At 46.2% G+C, this 20,904-nt stretch overlaps 1 protein-coding gene across 1 annotated transcript in view; it reads left to right on the top strand.

The window, feature by feature from the left end:
- The first annotated feature begins 8,398 nt into the window (after positions 1-8,398).
- CTTNBP2NL (CTTNBP2 N-terminal like) overlaps positions 8,399-20,904 on the top strand; it is a 129,266-nt gene continuing 116,760 nt past the window's right edge. Inside the window, exon 1 of the mRNA XM_074936254.1 lies at positions 8,399-8,546. Within this exon, the coding sequence (XP_074792355.1) occupies positions 8,517-8,546 (30 nt within the window). The 5' untranslated portion in view covers positions 8,399-8,516. The remainder of the gene's footprint in view (positions 8,547-20,904) is intronic.

Below are 20,904 nucleotides of genomic sequence, written 5' to 3'. Positions count from 1 at the left end.
TGATATATTATGCAAACGTGTAACATCTGCAAGTGAAGATCCAGTAAATGCCTGAACAAATTAGGTATGCAATTTTGCAAATCAGGCTCTTAGTTTCCTCTTACACATATGTAGTCATATCCTAGTCATTAATCAGGAAAAATCCTCCTTGAAGTTATAGGGTAGTTTGCTTGAGTAAGGACTGCAAGTCAGTCCCGGAACTGGTCAGACCCTAAAGAAAAGTGAGAGGTTCTAGTGCGGCAACTCTTCTTTCCCTGCAAGTCCTGCCAGTGAAATGCCAGCAGAATATGCAAAATCCTATACCAAAGCACTCGCTCCCACGGCAGGCTGCATGTGCAGCTATGAATGCCGAATTAAACTTTGTTTACCATTTTGAATTAGTGAGTTAATGAATATCATATCTCTGAGGCATCCATCTTGGTCAAGTACATTGTGCCTCACAGCTGTTGTTTTTGTCTGGATTAGGTTTGCTCCAGTTTGTATGAAGATGTCTACAAAGTAATAAACCCAACACTTATTTGAGTCTAAAAAATTATAAAATTTTTATTAGCTTCCAAGAAATTGGGTTTTCTCCTTTTTGCCTTGGCAATAAAAGTTGATTTGTTCTACAGCTCTCTGATAGAATATTTGGGCGCCAGCATTTACTTAAATCTAATGACTCTTCTTAAAAGACATTAAGGTCCTCTCCTGAGTGCAAATGCATCAGGTCTTTTGAAATTACGTGCTGATTACTTGGGTTTTAAATGTGATCACACCTCTCCTATTAAATTTTACCTGCATAAACAATTCCAGTGTATCCTCATACTGCTGCATGGTTATTTATATCCACTTTATTAAGGTTATTTTTTCAGCAATCGTGTTGCTTCTAAATCTGCCTGGATTTATTTAGTGCCAAGTAGCATAGAATTCAGTATGTCATGCAGAAGCATTGCTTTCTCTGTCTGTCTCCCGCCGCCTGGCTTTATTTAGTGCTGTGAGTGATGACAGGGAGCAAAGAGACACTAGATGGACTTTCTTTTGAGAGAGCTTTCAGCCACCATTTGCTCTATTAATATTTTTTCCCCGGACCACCTTACATTCCTTGGTAAGAGGCAACGTAGCCACGTTCACAATAGATGTCCATTCTTCTGATTTACTTGCAATAATATGTTGATTTCTAGACCAGCTCATGGCCCCACCGACTATCATCATCATAATTAGCCGTATTACGTTAGTGCCCTGGGCCCCAACGGAGATCAGGCCCCATTGGGTTAGGCAAGTGTATAGTATGAGACAGTCCTTGCCCTGAAGGCTGAACAATACAAACAAACCAGGTTGGGAGGCGCAGACATGGTAAGTGACTTGCCCAAGGTCACCCAGCAGGTCAATGGCTGAGGCAGGAACAAAACCCAAGTCTCCTAGTCCTGTGCCCTATGTACCAGACCATGCTGCCTCTCATGCTGGTGGAGGACATTACCCTCCTGTGAGATTGGCTGCATCTCTAAAAACACTTGGGGATGCAGATCCACTCCTGAGGATGTTACTCAGCAAGGGGTGTTTTGCCTGACAAAGTCTTCTAGCTAGAAATGGTAGATGATTTATTATAATTATGAGGAGTACATGTAAATGTATTCCTTGACACACTGCTGGACAACTGGAAGTAGCCTGCATAACATCAGATAGAATTCCTGACCTCCTGTCATTTCAGTGGGGGGGTTTAGTGCCCAGGAATATTGTTTTGTTCCATATGCGGTTGTTACAAACTGTGTTTGCTATGCAAAGATGTGGGCTCACCAAACAAAATGGGGAATGCTGTTACTCCCTTAACTTCAGCTGTGGTCAGACAAGTAAAAAAGAGAAATGTGAGCAATTCAATTTATAATAGCACTAGCCTAGGACTTGGGACACTTGGGGTCAACTCCCTGCTCCGCAACAGACTCCCTGTGTGACCAGCGTGACATGGCAGATAGTGCCAGCATGTTGGATAGCAGTGGGGTGCAGTACAAAATGTGAGACTGAGCTCCACTCTTTGTTGTTGTGACTTCAGCCCAAATGCCTGCCCCCCGTTGTGCTGAACTGGTCATGAAATAGGAACCACAGTGAGCATCGAAGGTTCTTCTGCTTCACTTCTGCCATTTTGCGCCTCTCTAACCTGATTGGACCATGTTAAATTAACCGGGCTTTCTCCGCGAGGGCCCTTCAGCTTTGGAATTCACTCCCACTTTGGTCTGAAATAGACCAAGTTTGCTGACTTCTAGGATAATCTGCAAAGCAATTGGTTTTTACTAGATCTTTTGGGGAGAGGTGTGTTGCGTGAGGGATAGTCGTTCAGGAGTTGGGGGGAGGTATTCGTTAATTCTTTTGATCTAAGGGTTGGCTAGCTGTGGCTGACGTGATGAGATTTGATCTTGTTATGCTCTGTTACTTTAAAGGAATGTCATAAATCTAAATAAATATATATTGAGATGACATGACAAGTTCAGCAGGTCTGCGCTCTCTCTCTCACTCTCACCCTCTCATTTGTCATCTTAGGACATGAGAAAAAGGTGTCAGTCCCTAAGATGCTACTTTTCAGTAGCCTCACTCTCTTTTGCCGTTTGTGTGTGTTGTGATTTTTGGAATACTGGGAAATATGCCTCATCAGTATGGAGTTCTCAGGGAGAGCACTCAAGGCAAAAATACCTATATAAAGAATCTCCTTTTTTTCCTTCCAGCTGGTTTGCATTATGATCTGACCATTGTAGGGCTTAAGAAAATTGAAGTTGAAGAACTAATTTGACACTGTGCTGTGTGACACTGGGAAAGCAGATGGCTCAGTGGATCAGATCAATGATCCATCTAACCCAGTGTCTTGCTTCTAGAAGGGGTCAGCACATGCTGGTCCGAAGACCTAAATCTCAGGAAAATAAGAAACGCAGTACGATACGGGGAAAGTCGGGCACGTTCCTGGGGAGGCTTTTCAACCCTAAAACCAAGACATTTTCAGGTTGCTTTTTTTTTTTATTTTATTTCTCACCAGTGGAGACATCCAAGAATGAAAACTCAGCCACATAAATACTGAAAGGGCAATAATATGAAGGAGGGAGGAGCATTGTTACCCATGGGACAAGTCACTGGAGTTCAGTAAAGAACGTAGGGAATTAACATGGAAAAAACATATTTATATGGGAGGGCTTCCTTGGACGTGCAGAATGGCCAGAGCAGAGAAGAGTGTGTCTACCTGGGTGATTCGGGTAGAGTCACTAGGGATGCACAGGGTGAGGTTAAGTGCAGCCTCTTTCCTGGTACATGTGGAGGATGATTGAGGTGGTCTCTTCCAAGCTGATAAAACACCGATGATTTGCTCTGTGGCTGAGATCGTCTCAAAAAGCAGATCAAAGTAAATAGTTGCTTAAAAGGACAAGCAATTAACCCCCGATGGGCAATGGGCAGAGGTGGGGATTCTCTGCCACCAGCAGAGATCAAGTGTCACCATGGCATTTCTAGGGGAGAACCTCTGAGAAGACGGGGCGTGAGGTGATGGAGCAGAGCTGGAGTAAACTCTGAGCCCTTGAGTACGGCTGCTCGCATGTGCTGGATGGGCAGAGGGGGTCTGCAAGTCTCTGCTGGTAGTAGCCTTGGGGCAATAAAGGAAAGACAATGAGGTTGATTCTTGTCTCACCTGAATCAGGAGTAACTCCAGTGCAGGTAGGTGCAGTGGGGGGTGGGCCAGGCGAGGACCGAGGAAGGTAGACAAACCGTTACGCGGTGTGCAGCCAAGGTGGGCTGCTAGAGGAGCACTGTGGCCGGAGCAGCCTGGGTAATGTGGATAAAAGGGGTTCCTTTCTCAGGACTTCTGCTGACAGTGTGTGTCTGGGGATCTTATTTCACCCCTGGTGCGTGAAGGAGCAGGTATCTGCAGCTGGATAAGGGCTGCAAATTCATGTTGCAGACAGCGGGGACCCTGCTGCAAACCTGTGGCCCCAGATCCACAGGCTGCAGGATAGAAAGAGACATTTGCATCAGAGGAACGAGCGTGTGTTCTCTATCTGCCAACATGAAACTGTTGGCACCACATTACCTTGGATTCGGGAGGGGTGAATTTGAAGACATTGCCTCATTCCTCTGGCATGGGGGGTGGGTTTGAGGGGAGATAAAAAATTATACAGCATATCAGACCAGGATACCTGGTGGTTTATTTTACTTTTTTTAATGAACACTTCCTTGAAGCCAGTTAAAATTAATAATATCTTTTTCTCTCCCCTCCAATGGGTGGTGGTCTGTATATAAATTAGCTCTTAAATGAGTGGCTCCTCCCTGGATAAAAGCCATGATTACAAACAGGGTGTTGCTTAGCACTTGTTGCTAAGCTACAGGAGAGCAAAGGTGCCTTTGGCTGAGCAGCACTCTTCCTATCATGGCAGGTTACGCAGATGTTGTATTAAGAAAAATGATCTGGAGTTGGGGTTGGCTGGAATTATTGCCATGATGTATTTTTCTCTTCAGCTAAATATAAACTAGTTTTCTACACTTCCCAGACTACCCCGAATTGGAAGGGGAGGAACTGAGAGCAGAGAGAGAGCTGTGTCAAATACAATGGATGTGACCTTGCTTATTTTCATCTTTTCTTTTTTGTTCCCTGATAAACCAGACACTTACCTCTACTTATTGTAGTACGAGTAATTTATGGCGGGTGCTTAAGGTGCTACAGTTCCCCCCCCACACACCCCCGGAGTGATGTGTAACTCAGTTGACACATATACATACATAGGGCATTAGAATGTCTTTGCTTCTTCATGATGGATAAGCCAATGAGGAACAAGTGGTTGCCGGGTCAAGTACACTAAATGCCAAAAGAAGAGACACGCTAGTGAAATAGGAATTCTGCTGGATCCAACCACAAGTGAATTGTATGCAGACGCATGTTGGAGCCAACTAGATTATCCTGTTGTTTTGGGCAGAGTTCAGCCCTGTGCAGACAGACAGCACAAAGCACATGCCCCACGTAAGCCCCCCGGAGTCCTCAGAGTAAAATTGATCCTTTGTGCTCAATCTTTGTAGCACATGCACTGCGTGCCTCGGGTAGCACGTGACCAGGATTCATCTCCGAGTTTGGTCTCTACACCCAGTGAACCAGCTTGAGAGGAGAGAGGAACATCAGCCGAGGCATGTTTTCTGTACCTCCCTCTGCCCCCGGCACTGCTACATCCCATTGTGTCAGTGTAGGGACAAATTAATATTCAACTGGAGCATTAAGGGTACCTGTACCAGCCCGGGGGCAGGGGGCGGGGTGCTGAGACAGATACCAACACCCCTCAGGTCGAGTCCCTGGAGAGGCTGGTGTAAGGGTTTTTTTTAGCACTAAGATTGGAATACTTACGCTCTTTGGAATGGAAGATTTAGATCCCAGCAGGACTCACTCAGCCATCCGACCTTCAGCTGTAGATAAATTGAGCTTGGACACAATAAACTGCATGGGATAATCAGGTTTGCCCAGGGCTATGAGTTGGACACTGAAGATCCCGTGTAAGAGCTGGGGGACACCCTAGCGTGGTTGACCAAACACCTCCCTTCCCAGCAGTTCTGTGCTGTGCACTGGCTGGGGTGCTCCATCACCACGGTGGCTGCATTTCATTGATACTTAATGAAGCACCTTGGGATGAAAGGTGCTCTGTGTAAATGTCTCTACTGACTGAAGGAAACAGCCCCTGGACTCATCAGTTCAGAGGAGGATGTGTGTCCCCTGATTGATTCGCTCTTTGGACCATTTCATCTAGAGCTCACACGGTTGGCTAAAATATTTCTCCAAAGGAGTCTCTCGTGCCTTCTAAGGAAAGGGAAGATACAGGGTGTATCATGGCCAGTATGGGATCCAGTCCTGTGGCTACATATATATATATAAATACATATATATATATAAATTAGCTCTTAAATGAGTGGCTCCTCCCTGGATAAAAGCCATAAAGACCAGAGAGCATTTGTGAACATACACACTGGAGAAAACCCCACGATGAAACTCTCACTAGCCCTGGGTTTGAACTTTAATCTAGAGTAAGTGTCAGCCTCGTTCTCCCCCAACTGGTCCCCGGATCCTGCCTTACTATCTAACACCTCTAAGCTATGGAAAGAGAGACTTCCGGCTGAGCGTAGCCTCTAGATGCTCAGGGCCTGCCCCGCTCCCACTGCAGTTAGGGGTTTTGCCCAGTTGCCCTTGGCTGCAGCAGGCGCAGGCCCTACGCCAGGAAGAGGTTCTTGTACAGCTCAGTCTGTTTGTACACTGCTTGCAAAAAACTAATAGTAACGTTTTGAACTCAGACAGCCCTCTATGGGCCTCCTCCTGAACTGGTGATTTTGGTATTGCCGGTTTTGCCATGGACTTCAGTGATCAGGGCCCAAATATCTGCAGAGCTCTGTATAAACATTAACTAACTAAGCCTCACTCTGCCCAGGGGAAGTTGTTGAGTATTATCCCCAGTTTAGAGATGAGGAAACTGAGGCACAAACAGAGTTTTTTGAGTGACCTGCCTAGGTTGCAAAAGAAGCTGCTGGCAGAGCTGAGAATAAAACCCAGGGCTTCCAATCATGTGCCTTAGGCCACCAGACCACGCTTGGCTTTCTTAGGGCCTAAACCTGCAATCTGAAACAATCCTGCAGTGGAATTTAGGAGTGAAGGTTCAGATCCTTAAGAGGAAGGGACGTCGGGGAAAATGTTCTTCAATATATTTCATGTGATTAGTAAGTTTCTGTTGATTTCCAGACCTAGGCATGCACAATGGAAAGACAGGCCTTGCCTCAAAGAGCCCACAGTCTAAGTACCATGGTCAGTCCCTGGGGACAGGCAGAGCACGCTTTGTGTTGCTCTCAGGCTACCCGCTCTAGCCAATGCCCACAGGGTGGGGGATGGTCTTTCGGGGGGGGGGGGGGGGCTTTTTCCAAGTATGCACAACATGCAGAGCTTTGGAGGGGGCATAGAGGAAAGAAAATATGACAAACTGAGGCCTCTGGGATGGCTCTTCTCCTAGCCTCTTCGGCTGATGCATTAGTACTAGCATTGTAAACGGAAATGGCCCTTCATTGTCTGGGGGCGAGAGAGAAATCAGTGATACTTTAAATCAATAATGCAACAAGAATTACCAGGAGAGGAAGAGATGATCAACAAATGAACTGAACATCAGACACTGTGACTCTCTCTCTACCTAAATCGAACGGCCTGGCTTTGCATGGTTATTTTGCGGGGGGAGTTCCAGCTTTATAACGAATAAAAACAATGAAGCGCTTCTGCTGTAATGGGGTCCCTGCTGCCTGGAAGAGGACTCTGCCCTACATATGGAAATAACTTTAACACCCAGAAAGTGGGACTGGGGCAGTGGGGCGGGGGGGGGTTCAAAAAAAGCCTGGCACATGAATAGCTACTCACTAGTTTTCTGTATTGTGACTAAGGCAACTGGCCAGCTGATTTTCCCCCTAAAGGCTTTCATGTCATTGCCTATAATGTGGTGGTGGTTGTTTTCCTCTCAGCAGGTAAATTTCTTTCCGTGTTCTCAGAATTGAATCACTCTCACAGAATCACAGAGGCAATGCAGGCCAATGGGTAGGGCACTTGCACTGGGAGCTCAAGAGACCTGAGTGCTGTTCCCTGGTTTGCTGTGTGAGCTTGGCCAAGTTGCTTTGCCTCTTCGTGACTCAGTTTCTCCGTCCATAAAATGAGGAGATTGATACTTATCTTCCCTTTGCAAAGTGCTTTGAGATCTAATGGATAAACAGCACTACAGCAGAGCTAAATATTGTTCCAGAACCTGGGCTTCTCCAGCTCCCTCTCCCTGTCTATGCAACATTGTTCCTTAGTAATCATATTGAAGCAAAATTACTGGATCCAATATCTGCAGTTCACCAGTGGGAGGGAGATGCCTGCAGCTCCATGTCTGATTGTAAATGCCACTACAGTGCTGGAGCTGCAAGGCTGAGACATGGAGCTCTCAGATCCCCATCTATGGGAAAAGCTAGCCCAGGCCAGTTTTATTTACATGATTTTAGTATGTTCCATACTCATAGTTCCACATATCCTGTGTGGCTGCTTTACTTGGAATGTATCTGTGTTCTGACTGTACAAATCTCAATGGATTGCGATTGCGACTGTATTCCTGAAAGGGCCTGGGCACCGAGCGCAAAGAGTGCCACAGCTTTCTGGAAAAAGAAAAGGAGTACTTGTGGCACCTTAGAGACTAACAAATTTATTTGAGCATAAGCTTTCGTGAGCTACAGCTCACTTCATCGGATGCATCCAGCTTTCTGGGTGAGCTTAGAACACTAGAGTCTGTCTTTTAAAAATATGCGGGGGGAAGCTACTAGGTCAGAAGAAGCTCAAGGATGAATTTGTATGCTCAGACGCGTACTGGGGAAATGAATATGAAGCTCATGTTGGTGCTTCCTTTCTTGGCAGACATGTGCAGGATGAATCTTGTTAAGATGACAATAAACGAAGGTTTTACACCATTCACTGAAGGAAACAGCCCCTGGAGTTGTCATCAAACCTGAGAAACGCACCTGGCTAGAGCAAGATGAACATAAGAGACACAGCCTCAGGACAGGTAGGATTCCAGATGCACAGAGTGCAGACAAGCGGACATGTTTCTGGCCTGCTGGTTTAGCAGGCTTAACCCCCAGTTCCACTGCGTGGCTGCAGCTTTCTCCTTCCCATCAATTGGAAAGAAAACAGTGTGCTATATAATGCTCTGACTGAACCAACAACAGCAATGTGTAATGTCCTAGCTTGTGTGTGTGCAGTGCTGCTTTCTCACGGACGGGGTGCATGCGCGCATGAGTGTACATGCACAATACTGCCTGTGTGTATTAGGGCTGCCAGTTTTGGTTGGACGTATTCCTGGAGGTTTCCTCACATGACATAATCTTTACTTAAAGATTAATCTTTAATTCTTGGAGACTCCAGGAGAATCCTAACCTCTATGTTCAGGGACAGGGTACATTGAACTATTTTGAGGGGGGCAGGGGGATGTATCTGTCGCTCCCTATAGACCCCACACACACACCAAAAATCATCCCTGATACTAACAGAGGGTTTGTCTCTGCTCAGATAGAAGTGTTGTTTTACTGTTGAGTATAGCATTTGTTCCTGGGTTAATGCCTGTTGTGGAAAGGAACCAAAGGAATTTGCATGTAGCTGGTGGCTGTGATGTTTTGGGGTCACCCAGACTGGCAAGGGGTTCTGTCACTGCCTGTCTTATAACTTTGGGTGCCTTAACGCCATGCTGCTCTGGCTCAGATCCTGGCACCCAGAGCCAGCCCACAAGCATAAAGGTCTCACCCTGGCTTCCACCAGCCTCATTACTCCTCATAGGGTGTCCCCAAGAGCCCTTCTGATCTCAAGTCACCCCAGATCTGTCCTCCCACTGAGCTCTTAATTGCCAGATACTCGGGCTGTTCCCCTCTGGTTGGTCACCCGCAAAGGTGTGAAACCTGTCCCCAGTTATCAGTTCCCTTTGGCACCCACCGTTTGCACAACAGAGACCTGCTTGGGGTAAAAATAAACGAAATGAAGAAAAATCACTGAATCAGAGATGAAATAGTGAGGAAAAACTAGCACATACAAGTTACACAGCAAATAAACATAAAGAGACAACTTCAAGCTTTACCCCTCTATATGAGATAAATTTCCACTTTGCCTCTGAACAATTTCCTAGTGTGCCTCCTGTCCGAGAGGGGATCCAGTGTTTCACAGACAGCTTCCCTCTTAGAGGCTGCACATGGATACCTTTCACTGCAAATCCCTTCCCGCTGAATAGGTTTTAAAGGTGTTTGTTTTTATTTTCTCCCACACTATCGTAATTCATGGTTATTCAGAGAAAGGGGGTTGGGGCAGGGGGATTCTCTCTTGGGGCATCTCAGTGTCTTCCCATTAACTGTAATGGCCCATCATTTGTCCTTTCCTGGGTTGGTATTTGTGTCTGGTTTTGTGTAAACACCCAGTTCGAGAAGAGCTTTTCCCTGCTGTGAGGTGTATTTCGAATTGTAGTGTGGGTCATGAGGACAGTATTCTATGTACACAAATACACTGATTCATAACCACAGTCTGTACCCATATCCCATAATGACCATCAAGTTCGGGACAGTGGAACCTCTCATAAAAGACATCACCCGACACATTGTATACACAGGAACACTGTGTCCAGCCAGTGGATTCAGTTGCTTACTCTTTGGGGTTGAGACCCCCTGAGGGGCTTTCTCAGGCAGGTGGCTTGGGATTTCAGGATCACTCAACCAACCTGTAGATGGCTGCACCACGTGTGCAATGCTGCCCGCAAGTGGATGGGTTAGAGGGGTGAGGGGTGCACATGCTAGTTGGTCTAAATTCTTCAAATTTTCACATGTTTCAGGAAAATCAAGTTTTTCATGAAAATGTGCTGCTGTGTGTGTTTACCATTGCGTGTGTGTGCACGCACATGTATGCGTTTTGTGTTTACCATTGCGTGTGTGTGTGCACGCACATGTATGCGTTTTATGCTGCCCTCCAAGGGATAAGGTCTGTCAAACCTCCTTGTGCTTGTAGATAGTTTCCCTTTACCCACTCAGCAGGTCGACACAGACGAGGGGCGGAGACTGTCTATGTTTGTACAGGTCCTGGTCCATGACTGGCGCTGCTAGGTGCTACCGCCATACAAACACTGATAGTCATGTCTGTGTGCCTTGGGCTCATGCCCTTTGGGTCTGTCTGTCTCTGCAGAGTGTTCTCTATGCTGGAGTAACCGATGGCCTGATTTCCAGAGGCTCGGTTCACTGTCAGCCACACTGACAATAAGAGAAGAGCTGAGTTTCTAGGGCTGCCAGTCCAGTGCCTCTCACTAGCTCTGAGCTCCCTGGGACAGACAAAACAGGTGTGCGCCCGCACCTGGTTAGACACCAAGAAGGAAATCTTGGTTATTTGCAAAGACTGCAAAGCTCTAGCACTTGCAGTCGATGGCGACAGCAGCCGGAGCTGCTGTGTCCTGCTTCGTCTTTCAGGAAGGCTTCGTGCGGATTTCACCCGCTGTGTGTGAGGACATGGTTACTCTGAGCTTGATGCCTTTGAAGTGTTTTTCTGACTGAATCTCTTCAGGTTGCCTCATGCCTCAAAGCAGAGCCGTGATTTGTTGTTGCTGGTTTAGAGGCATGTTTGTTTGTTTGACTGAGCTGCACTGGCACAATGCTCACAAAAAATGAGAAAGGTCTCATGTACAACTGCAAAGTTCTTCCTATTTAAGAGTGGCTGCAAGACAAAAGGAAGATCAGATGTGCACCAAACTGTTTGATCATCACACGTCATGCTTCGCAGCTCTGGGCTTCTTTGTTGTTTTTAATCACGCAGATGAAATATATCCAAAGATCTGTGGGAATGATCAACAAGAGTACTGCAAACCAAACTGTTATTCAAACACTAATGCAACATTTTTAATTTCGTTATTATTTTTTAACTCCCTTGGCTTTTTCTGTGTTCATTTCCATCCATAATAATGATGGCTGCATTAGCAGAAGGTGATTTAATTGTACAAACTTTAGAAAAGCAGGGAGCCTGTTTTTCTAAATGTAGAGCGTTAGCAATTCCCCACATGCTTGTGTTCATCTTAAGAATCAATAAAGCGCAAACATGTCTAATTACCCTAAAATATTTTGCAAAATCTGAAGTCAGATTAGATTTTGCTTAAGCATCAAATAAAAACTTTAATGTCCACCAGAATCAATATGTTACCCATGGGCCCGAAGATTTCCACTTGTAATGAAGGTCTGTAATAACATTAAGATCTTCCTGAATACATTTACTTTTTTTCCCCCTCCTTACCACAGAGATCGAAATATAATTAGCTGGAAAAATAATGCTCAGCTGCTTTCCTTGCCACACGTTCTGAATGCACGTGTTCATGAACATCAGTCTCAAATATTTTAATTATTTAATTAAGCACAAAGAATATTTTACCTGCATAGTAATTCTTCCAAAAGGGGGCAGGAAGGGATTATTGTGTTGATTGGGAGTGAAAATGAGTTATATGGCAAATTCTATATGGTGAGTGTGGCTAGGTTTTTGGGTTTTTTGTTGTTGTTGTTCCTGGAAAAAGTGTTGATAAAAAAGGGAGGTTTTGTGTCGTCTCCATTTTTCTTCAAAAGGTTTGGATTTTTATCAAAAACTTGAAAACCAAACTTTTCCTGTTTTTGACTGAAACTTTTCGGTGTTTTGTTTTTGTCAGCGAACACCAGAAAATGCTACTCAAAATGCAGACGTGTCTGTGTGGATGAAAACCACGTTTTTCTTTAAAAAAAAAAAAAATCTTCTGAATGGAAAAGTCTGACCAGTCCCAATGGTGACGTGGGACCACATTCACTGATTTCGCCAACCCAGCTCTTCCTCTCACCTCTTCAGTGCACACAGAAGATGCAGTCCTGATACTTCCTTGTGCAAGGGCTCAGGACCGTGCTGTTTTCCACTGGAATGGTGACAATCGTCTGTTCGTAGCATTGCACATGCTGTATTATTCATAGCTCATTTGAGTGATCAGGTCCTCCACTGACCAGATGTTCCTCGCTGCTTTATGATTCCGGAATAGCTTAGGGGTTTATGTGTTAGCAGATGCCAAACGCGCTAGCTGGAATGAGTAGGGAAGGGCGAGGAAATTACGAGAGCCATGATTTTTTGACAACATTCATAACTGAGTCTCATACCCCTGGCTGAAATCACCAGTCTGTCTATTTTACGTTGTATTCGTGCAGGAAATGACAGTTATTGCTCTCTAATGAGATACATAGGGAAACTGTTTATACCATTGGTGGTGTTCCCCACTGGCACTCCTCCCCGCCCCCCACACACACACACTCCCAACCCCCTTCAATGAATTTAAATCCTAAACTTCCTTTAACAACTGGAACAAATACATTGTCATTTTGCTCAATGATGTACAGTTTGACGGGACCACTCAACATACACTCAACATTTCATCTGCTAAATAGGAGACAGCAACACTAATCATGCCCCAGCAGAGAGGTATATTCTAAATGGATAGGAATAAACAGACATAAATGTTGTTATGCATTTTGAGTGCATCTTCTATTTTCCAGGCTCCACTGCAGTAATGAGGCAAATTCTGCTCCGCTTTATGCTAACATCTTTTGAAAGTCTTTTGAAATGGGCGGGATCTCTCTAGATTTATCCCACTGTAAATGGGAGCAAATCTGGCTCCATTCCTCCAGCGTCTGAAGCCTGCTATCTCCCATAATACATGGAGCACCACTGAGGTGTCTAGCATTCACTCAGTAGTTTTGGAGCAAATGCAGTCAATGGTATGCTCCCAGTGCTTTTTAGGAGCCTAGTTGTTCTGCCACTGGATTTGCTAGCAAAACATACCCGGTCTCCAGCAGGAACGGCTACGGGTCACAACACACATCCTGCTACGTGCTGCCAGCTCCCTCAACTCCCAGTGACTCTTGGGTGTTCAGAGGCCACAGCAACTTTCAAGATCAGGCCCTCAGTGAAGTAAAGTCTGTCACTGATGTGGGCCATTTAGAAAGGAAGGGTGGTCTTGGAGCTAAGGCACTGGCCTTGGGCTTTGGTGATATGAGCCAATTCCCAGCTCTGCCAAAGACGCCCTGTGTGACCTGGGCAAATCCCTTAACCTCTCTGTGCCACAGTTCCCTTCTGTCAAATAAGAATAATGATATTCCCTTTGTCTGTCTGTCGTCTTAACCTGTATATGCTCTGTGGGGCGGGAATGTCTCTTGCTATATCTGCATAACCCTGATCTCAGTGGGAGCCTGTAGGTGCTATCTAAATGCTACCCATACACATACATTTAAGCGCTGCAGGGGAGGAGCTTTTCAACACACCTAAAGAACTTAGGAGCAAGAGTGACTTTCACTCTTGAATTCCGCAGCTGCTTTTGAAAATGTTCCCCAGGTTGCCTTTGCAACAGACACAGACCTCTCTTCCCAAAAGCCATCTGCATTGTTTCAAAACATGACTTGTGATCCAGCATGTGTTTCATTTCACTAGGAGTTATTAGCGGGAGTTCTTATTACTATTTATTTATTAATTAGTCATTAATTATCTATTGAGTGCTGTGTGTGTGCTCCACAATGGACAAGAAAGGAGAAAGCATTTGAATTCTCCCCCTTTGTTGACAGCTTTAGCTAATTATTGGGTCATTTGCTGGTAGGACAATAGAAAAAAAATCACAAAAGGGTTTTTCTTTTCGGTCAGAATTTTTCTACCCGCTCAGTCCCCAAGAGAAAACTTCTCCGTTGGAGACGGAGGCTTTTTTATTGCAGATCTACATCCACGTAAGCAGGCCCGGAGCTCTAGTCCTTGTATCTTTACCCTGTCATGGCAACTCGGGAGGGCTTCTGCATTTTTGCCGCCAGGCAGCACATGACTAATAAGAAACCCAAGGAATCTCTTTTTAAGCAAAGCTCAGATGCCAGGGAGATTGACTGTAAACAGATTTACTGAAGTTTGCAACCACATTTCACCAACCATTATTCTAATTAGCCCTTGTGCTGTGGACTGTGCAATGGGATTTCTTTTTTTCCCCCTCCCTCTGCAAATGAACAATGCAATTAAATCACTGAGTTGGCTTCCTGAAAGCTTGGATGCCTTCTTGCTCTCAGCCCAGCCAGGCTGCCATTCAAATCGGCACCAGGGCCTGCTGAGCCCGAAATCACATGCCTAGCCGACACATCTGGGAGCTGACACAGGAGGGCGTTCTGAAGGAAGCTTCAGTAATTTTCTCACCCCCTCTGCTCACCAGAGTTCCTTTCTGACTGCTGCAAACACCACACAACACAAAGCTGCTGAAGGTGGAGGCAAAGGGAGAAGGCCAGTGAAGACGTAAGCTGATTTGCAGGAGCACAAAGATCAAGCAGGACTGATTTACAGTGATTGAATGGTTTTCTCTTGCAGTGGCTCTCTGAAAGTTTAAGGCTGGTAATCCTGTAAAGACCCACACAGCACTATATTCTGCAAATTGATGATCCTGCTGGGTGTCAGAGGTTAAACTGGCCAAATAGGGAGCTAGGCAGGAGAGTAACGGAAAGGGCTCTGGGCACGCAAGACAAACAGAGAAGGAAAATTAAACTGGGCGAAGAGGCTCAGGCAAACAAAGGCCACAGCAAAGCAGTGAAATCCAGACTCTCTCCCACTGCTTTTGGGAGGTGGTGTGCACTATTTGCACATAGTAATCTGTGCCGCAGGACCGCTGGGCAGCACCCTGAGAAAGACAAGCAGTTCCTCCTTTCGGCGGTGGCAATCACCCAGATGAAGCAGTGAGAATGGCACCGGGGGAGCCCGCCAGGCTCAGGCCAGACCAGTGTTGCACGAACTCAGGGAACTCGGCGCAGGTCCAGTCTCAAAGCCGTGGGGGCTGAAGCTGCTGCCCATGAAGTTCTATAATATTCACCGGGCCCTAACCACTGCTCGGCGAGACGGGTACCAGAGAACCGGTGCCTGTGCTCCTCTTATACTGCCAGGGGTTGAGGCCTAGCGGGACATTCTTACCCTTTATCACCAGAGATCCTAAATATGCCCTTGGAGGCCTCTTCCTACCTAGGTTCTAATATTGATGTCCATCACCGTTGTATCGGGGCACCTTTCCTTCCTTCTCCCGTGACACCCAGCGATTACCTCTGTCTCTTAGATGCCTTATTTGAAGAACAATGTATCCCAAATTCTAGCAGTGCTAGTTAGCTCTGTCTGCCACATACATGCTCCCACAAAGAGGGCACATTTCATTTTACAAGGAGAACACATTCACCTTTGACTCTCGTTGTGTGCATTGTCCTTGCCGGAGATATAGCAGCCAGAGTTTTATTTACACACCGCTTCATCTTTCAAATCCCACTAACATTCCTGACTCAATTTCCCTCTGCTTCTCCCTGCTGATAAATCAATGAAGGATCTAAAGGATCCGATCAACCACAACTGAACACTTGCAAGAGCAAAACTGAAGCATTCAAGTTACCGCTTCTCCAGGGGAAGCAGACGCACCAGTATCTCCCTCGCCGTCTCTGCAGAGACCTGCATCAACTATTGGTGGTTTTGCTTACCAAGGGCACTTTAAACGAGCAGTCAGTGAATGGCGAGGTGTCAGTATGGACAGGGAGCTTATCAATATGTAAGACAGGTGCAGGGTATGATTGTTTCTCGGAGACGCCACCTAGTGGGCTGTGATTTCACCATGATGATGGATTTTTCATTCAGCTTTAGCAGGGCCTACAGGTTTCCCATTCACTGTTAATGGCAGCTGCACGTTTTCCATTCAGGACTTGTCCGGGCTGCAAGTTTCCCATTCAGTCTTAGCGGCAGCTGTCTATGGGTCTAGCTAGCTTTCTCACAGCGCTCTCAGCCAGAAAGTGTGGTGGATTCATTCAGACTGTGGCAACATCCCCTGCAGGCACCCCATAATGTCTGTGACCAGTACATCCAGAGAAAGAAAGCCAAGACCTCACAGCCTCCTGCAAACTCACTGTAAAATATTACTGCATTCTGCCGCATGAGCTCAGAAAGCTGCAGTGACATTGGTGGAAGATCTAGTGCTTTGGGGACTATTTTTGTGTTTCCAATGAATTAACAAGGGATTGTAGCGGAGGGAGGCATAATGACACTGTATCTCCGGGGTAGGCATAGGCAGACCGTGAGCCAAATCTAAATTGCCAGACACTTTTGAACTGACTCCAAAATCTTTTATTTACTTATTATCATTATTATTTTTGTATTATTTTCTCTGGAGTCTGGACCTTGCCTATACCTTGACCAAAAAGATATTTCAAATGCAAGCCCACAAGATTTCATGCTGCTTTCCCTCCCATTGCATCTGTTCTCCAAATTAGCCTTCTACCAAAACTGAGCAGGATTTCAAGGGGCCATTTTTCTCATGAATTTCATTGTCCTGATCTGAATAGCATTTTTTCTATTATTTTGTCCATCGGGGGAAGATCCAAACCTATTATGGCTGGAACATGTCACACCCCTTCCTCCATTCCCCTCTCCATTTTAATAACCTAATTATGGGAAGGTTGGAGGAGAGCTGAATAATATCTAAGCAGAATTTGTCACTTATATGAGCAGCCAATAACTGCCCAGAGATTAATCAGCTGATGCTGACTGACTGTAAACTAATAGCTGGACGGTCGCTGCTGCAGTGGTAATTTCTAAACCTGCTCAGCAAACACTTGGAGTCTCTCTGCGCTCTCGCTGGAAACCCACATTCAGGAACAGGAGAAATGGAGAGTGCAGGTTTCCGAGAGCACCTTTCATCCCAACAGATCCCAAATCATTTCACAACCGGGGGCTCTGATCCTGCAAATGCTTACCCGAAGGATTCTCATAAATGTCAATTGGTTATGGACAGGCACCACTGGGAGATATTTTCCCCTGTGCTAAGGGCTGGCTTCTCGGGGTGCCATACAGCTCTGCACATGAGGTGAATTTACCCAAAGAGGGGGAAATAGTTTGCTGAGGTTGGTTCTTCATTTTTGTTTTTTTATGGGTTTTTGTTATTGTTGTTTTGTTTTTTGGCACAATAGAACGGTGCAGCAAACCTCAGTCAACTTCTACCACTGAGCTGCTCCAACGCCGCTGGGAGGTGCCATTGTCCTGCGTAAAGACTTACTGAGGAGGGTTCATTTTCTGGTCAGGATTTGGACTCTACTATGTCCCGTCCTATGCAAGTCTTTCGAATCCCCGTCAGAGGGGAACTGGATGGCCCAGGGAAGTGCAGTCTCCCGTGTGCTCAGTTAAGGTTTGAAATCTGATCCTGGCTAGTAGGGCCTGCTGGTTGCTGAGTCCTATGGGAACTGAGTGTGGGGGATTCTATGAGGTGGTTTCTCCTGGATACTCAGTGGCCCCTCAGCTAAGGGGACTAGAACTGAATAGGCCATAGAACTCCCCTGTAGTCCTCCTAGATCTGGAATGGCTGCGTTGTAGAAAAAGCTTACCCTATCCCGGTCTGAGCAGTACCGGCTCTGTGGATCAACAGAGGGCTTCAAGCATTTGTCAGCCCAGTACCTGATTGCACTGAAATAAAACATCTTGACTGTCATGTTGAGCTCTAAAGGTTTCTGTTGCCTTTTGAAAAGGAGCAGAATCAGACCATTCCAGAGGGAACTGCCTTCCTCCAAAGTGCAGAGCTGGGAAATAGGATTCCTTCTGATTAAGAGCTGGGTTGACTTCTGAAGATTTTTGTCATCGGCTCTGTAACTTTCTCAGACAGACCAGGCTTTTCTATGGACCCGTAAATAATGGTCCTTTACCGAGAGTAGGGAAATTACCTTTCTCTCTTTCATTTATCTTTATTGGTGATGTGGGAGACTTGTAAAGACTCCAGGCCCATTCCTAGGAAACTAAATCCTGTACATGTCACTAGTGGGAAAACCATATTATTTGCAGATGGATTGCATCATAAATGTTTGCAGACAATATGATATTTTACCATAATAAAGGTGGAGGCAAGGGGTTTTAATTTTGTTTTTTGTGTTTTTTTGCCCCCTAAGCAAGAAAATCCCCATAGCAGATTTTGATGGTCCCCTTTGCTGCATCAGGGACCTGAAGAGTCGTTCAGTAAGCACTACACATATTGCTTTGTCTTTTAATAATAGATAAGCACGCACACACTCCTTGCTGCTGCTGTTTCAGACAGCATCTTGGGGAATAAATTGTCCAAAGATTTCCAGTTATTCCGAGATGCAAGGGAATAACGAGTCTGTCTCCAAGAATATCCATTTCCCTGCTCACATTTAAACCTGTACTAGTCCCAACCAAACATTGATCTAGGAAGGTGATGCTCTTTAGCTATTGCAGAAAATTTGATCCCAGTCCCCTCATCTCTGTCCTTCAGACCAAATGCTTGCCATGTTCGTGTTTACAAAGATTTTGGCTTTTCTCCCTCTCCCGCACATTCCGCTGGGTCTGTTTTAACCCAGCCCCATACTACAAATGCCACTTGCTCTGTGTTATCAGCAGAAACTAGCTGCCAACAGAGCCACCGTGGCCCTAGAGCTAAAGCTGCTGTCCTCTGATGGCCGCAGAGCCTTTACAAGGGTTCTTTCAGTGTCACTGATGCAGGGCAAGTTCAGGCAGGTTGTTCAAACTCGCTTGTGTTGGCATGTGTCCCCTGCCCTCCCCAACACACACTCCTCTGTGACTACGAGGACCTTTCCAAACCAGCTCAACCTTCATCCTTCCCAGGGATGCTTTTCTCTGATCTATTTTCCGAATTTCATTCCGCCCTAACGGGATTGCCGGTAAATATACTATTTTGGAGCCTGCCTCCAGAACCTGGCATTAAGGTTGTAGCTATAACGTCCTCCTCGAGTGGTCAGCAGGGCTCAATCCAGCATTCGGCGAAGTGGTCCAGCAGACTGGCTAGCGAATGAGGTCAAAGGGCCTGGGGTTGTGTTCTTGGCTCTGCGCCCTTGGGCAGGTCATGTCCTCTCTCTATTTCCCCTCCGGCCTTTTGTCTATTGTGGCTACTTCGAGTCTAAGGTCCTTGGGACAAGGATTGTCTCTCTCTGTGTGTACCTGTCAGGAGCAAGGACCTGCAGCAAGCCTGCTGGCCTGCTAACTTAACCACTCAGACACCCTACTGAGCACAGCTGGGCCCCAGATTAGCCAGCAGACTGTCCCAATTGGCTGAGGGGATCAACAGACCTGCTCTTAAAACTGGCAGCAGGATGCTGACTGCTCAAAGCATTTGCCCCCGGCCGCAATAGCTCTCGGACCTGCTTGTTCCAGCCCTGCTCCTGCCTTTCCTTATTCCAGGTAACCTGGCTCTGAGCTTCGGCTCTGACCCTGCCTCTGGTATCTGACCTCTGACTTCGGTTCTGATCCTGGCTCCTGACTGAAGCTGTGCCCTTTGGCTTGGGCATCTGAATCTGGTGTTGGGCTCCAATTCCCGGCTATCGGCGCCTATTCTAACGAGTAGGCCTGACCCCTGCTCTGACGATTGGGTCTTGCTCCTGCTCTAACTGCTGGGCGCAGCCACGCAGGCCCAGTCCCTGACACCCAGCTCAATGGGGCCCCTAGTTCAGTTGGTGCCTTTCGGTGCGGTTGCAATATAAATAATAATCCTGGGATCGTCAATGCTAAAGGCTTGAGTCTCTACTGCTCCAGGTAAAGGAGTACATCTTTAACAGGTTGCTGTAGTAGACTTTTATCTACTCATGGACCCACCGCTAGACAGGAACGGAGACTCTCCTAGGGTGGGTTACACCAGCCCTCCCCTCCAAGGCCCTGCACTGATTGCCCATGTGCTTTTGTAATATGTGCTGCATGTATGAGAATACACAGGCACGTTGTGGCTTCGCCGTGGCTCTCTTGTGTAAGAAAAACACAGTTTAAGGCACGCAGGAGATCACGCTGCCTTTGCAACCTGCACATTTTCTGCTCTAATGCTTTGTGTGCTCCAGGTCTCAGTATTAATCACAGGAGCATATGGCTCTGCTCACAGCCTATGATCCCTTCCATGTCCCTGTTTAGGGCATGCAACATAAAATGCTAATTATTTTAAATTTGATACAGGTGTTAATAAGGGCTGATGACTTGAGCTGTGATAGATTTAACCCTTCCTTAGGGACCCTACCTCTAGGAGGCTGACCACATGTAAAAGAGGGTGAAAGTGACCTGTTCCCAGTATTTGAATAAAGAAAGGCCAAAGGAGGATGGGGGAGGAGAAAAGGTAAAGAAGGGATGAAAAAAATCCCTCCACCTTTGGCTGAACCAAGAGGAGCTGTACTAAGTTTATCTCAGCTAGAACCCACTCTTTGCCAGCCTTACAAGGCTGAGTGCAAACTTTCAGTGGTTCATCAAGCAAGCCAATTGCTCACCTGCATCTGGAAGAGCGATGTGCCATAATATGGCGGTTCCCAACTCATGCGCTATTGACCGTTGGGGGTCTGTAGAGAGCTGGCTGGTCCCAT

This window comes from Natator depressus, chromosome 21 (assembly GCF_965152275.1).
Source record: "Natator depressus isolate rNatDep1 chromosome 21, rNatDep2.hap1, whole genome shotgun sequence".
Taxonomy (NCBI): Eukaryota; Metazoa; Chordata; order Testudines; family Cheloniidae; genus Natator; species Natator depressus.
Note: the sequence above shows the minus strand (reverse complement) of the source record. Positions and strands in the feature narration are given on the sequence as shown.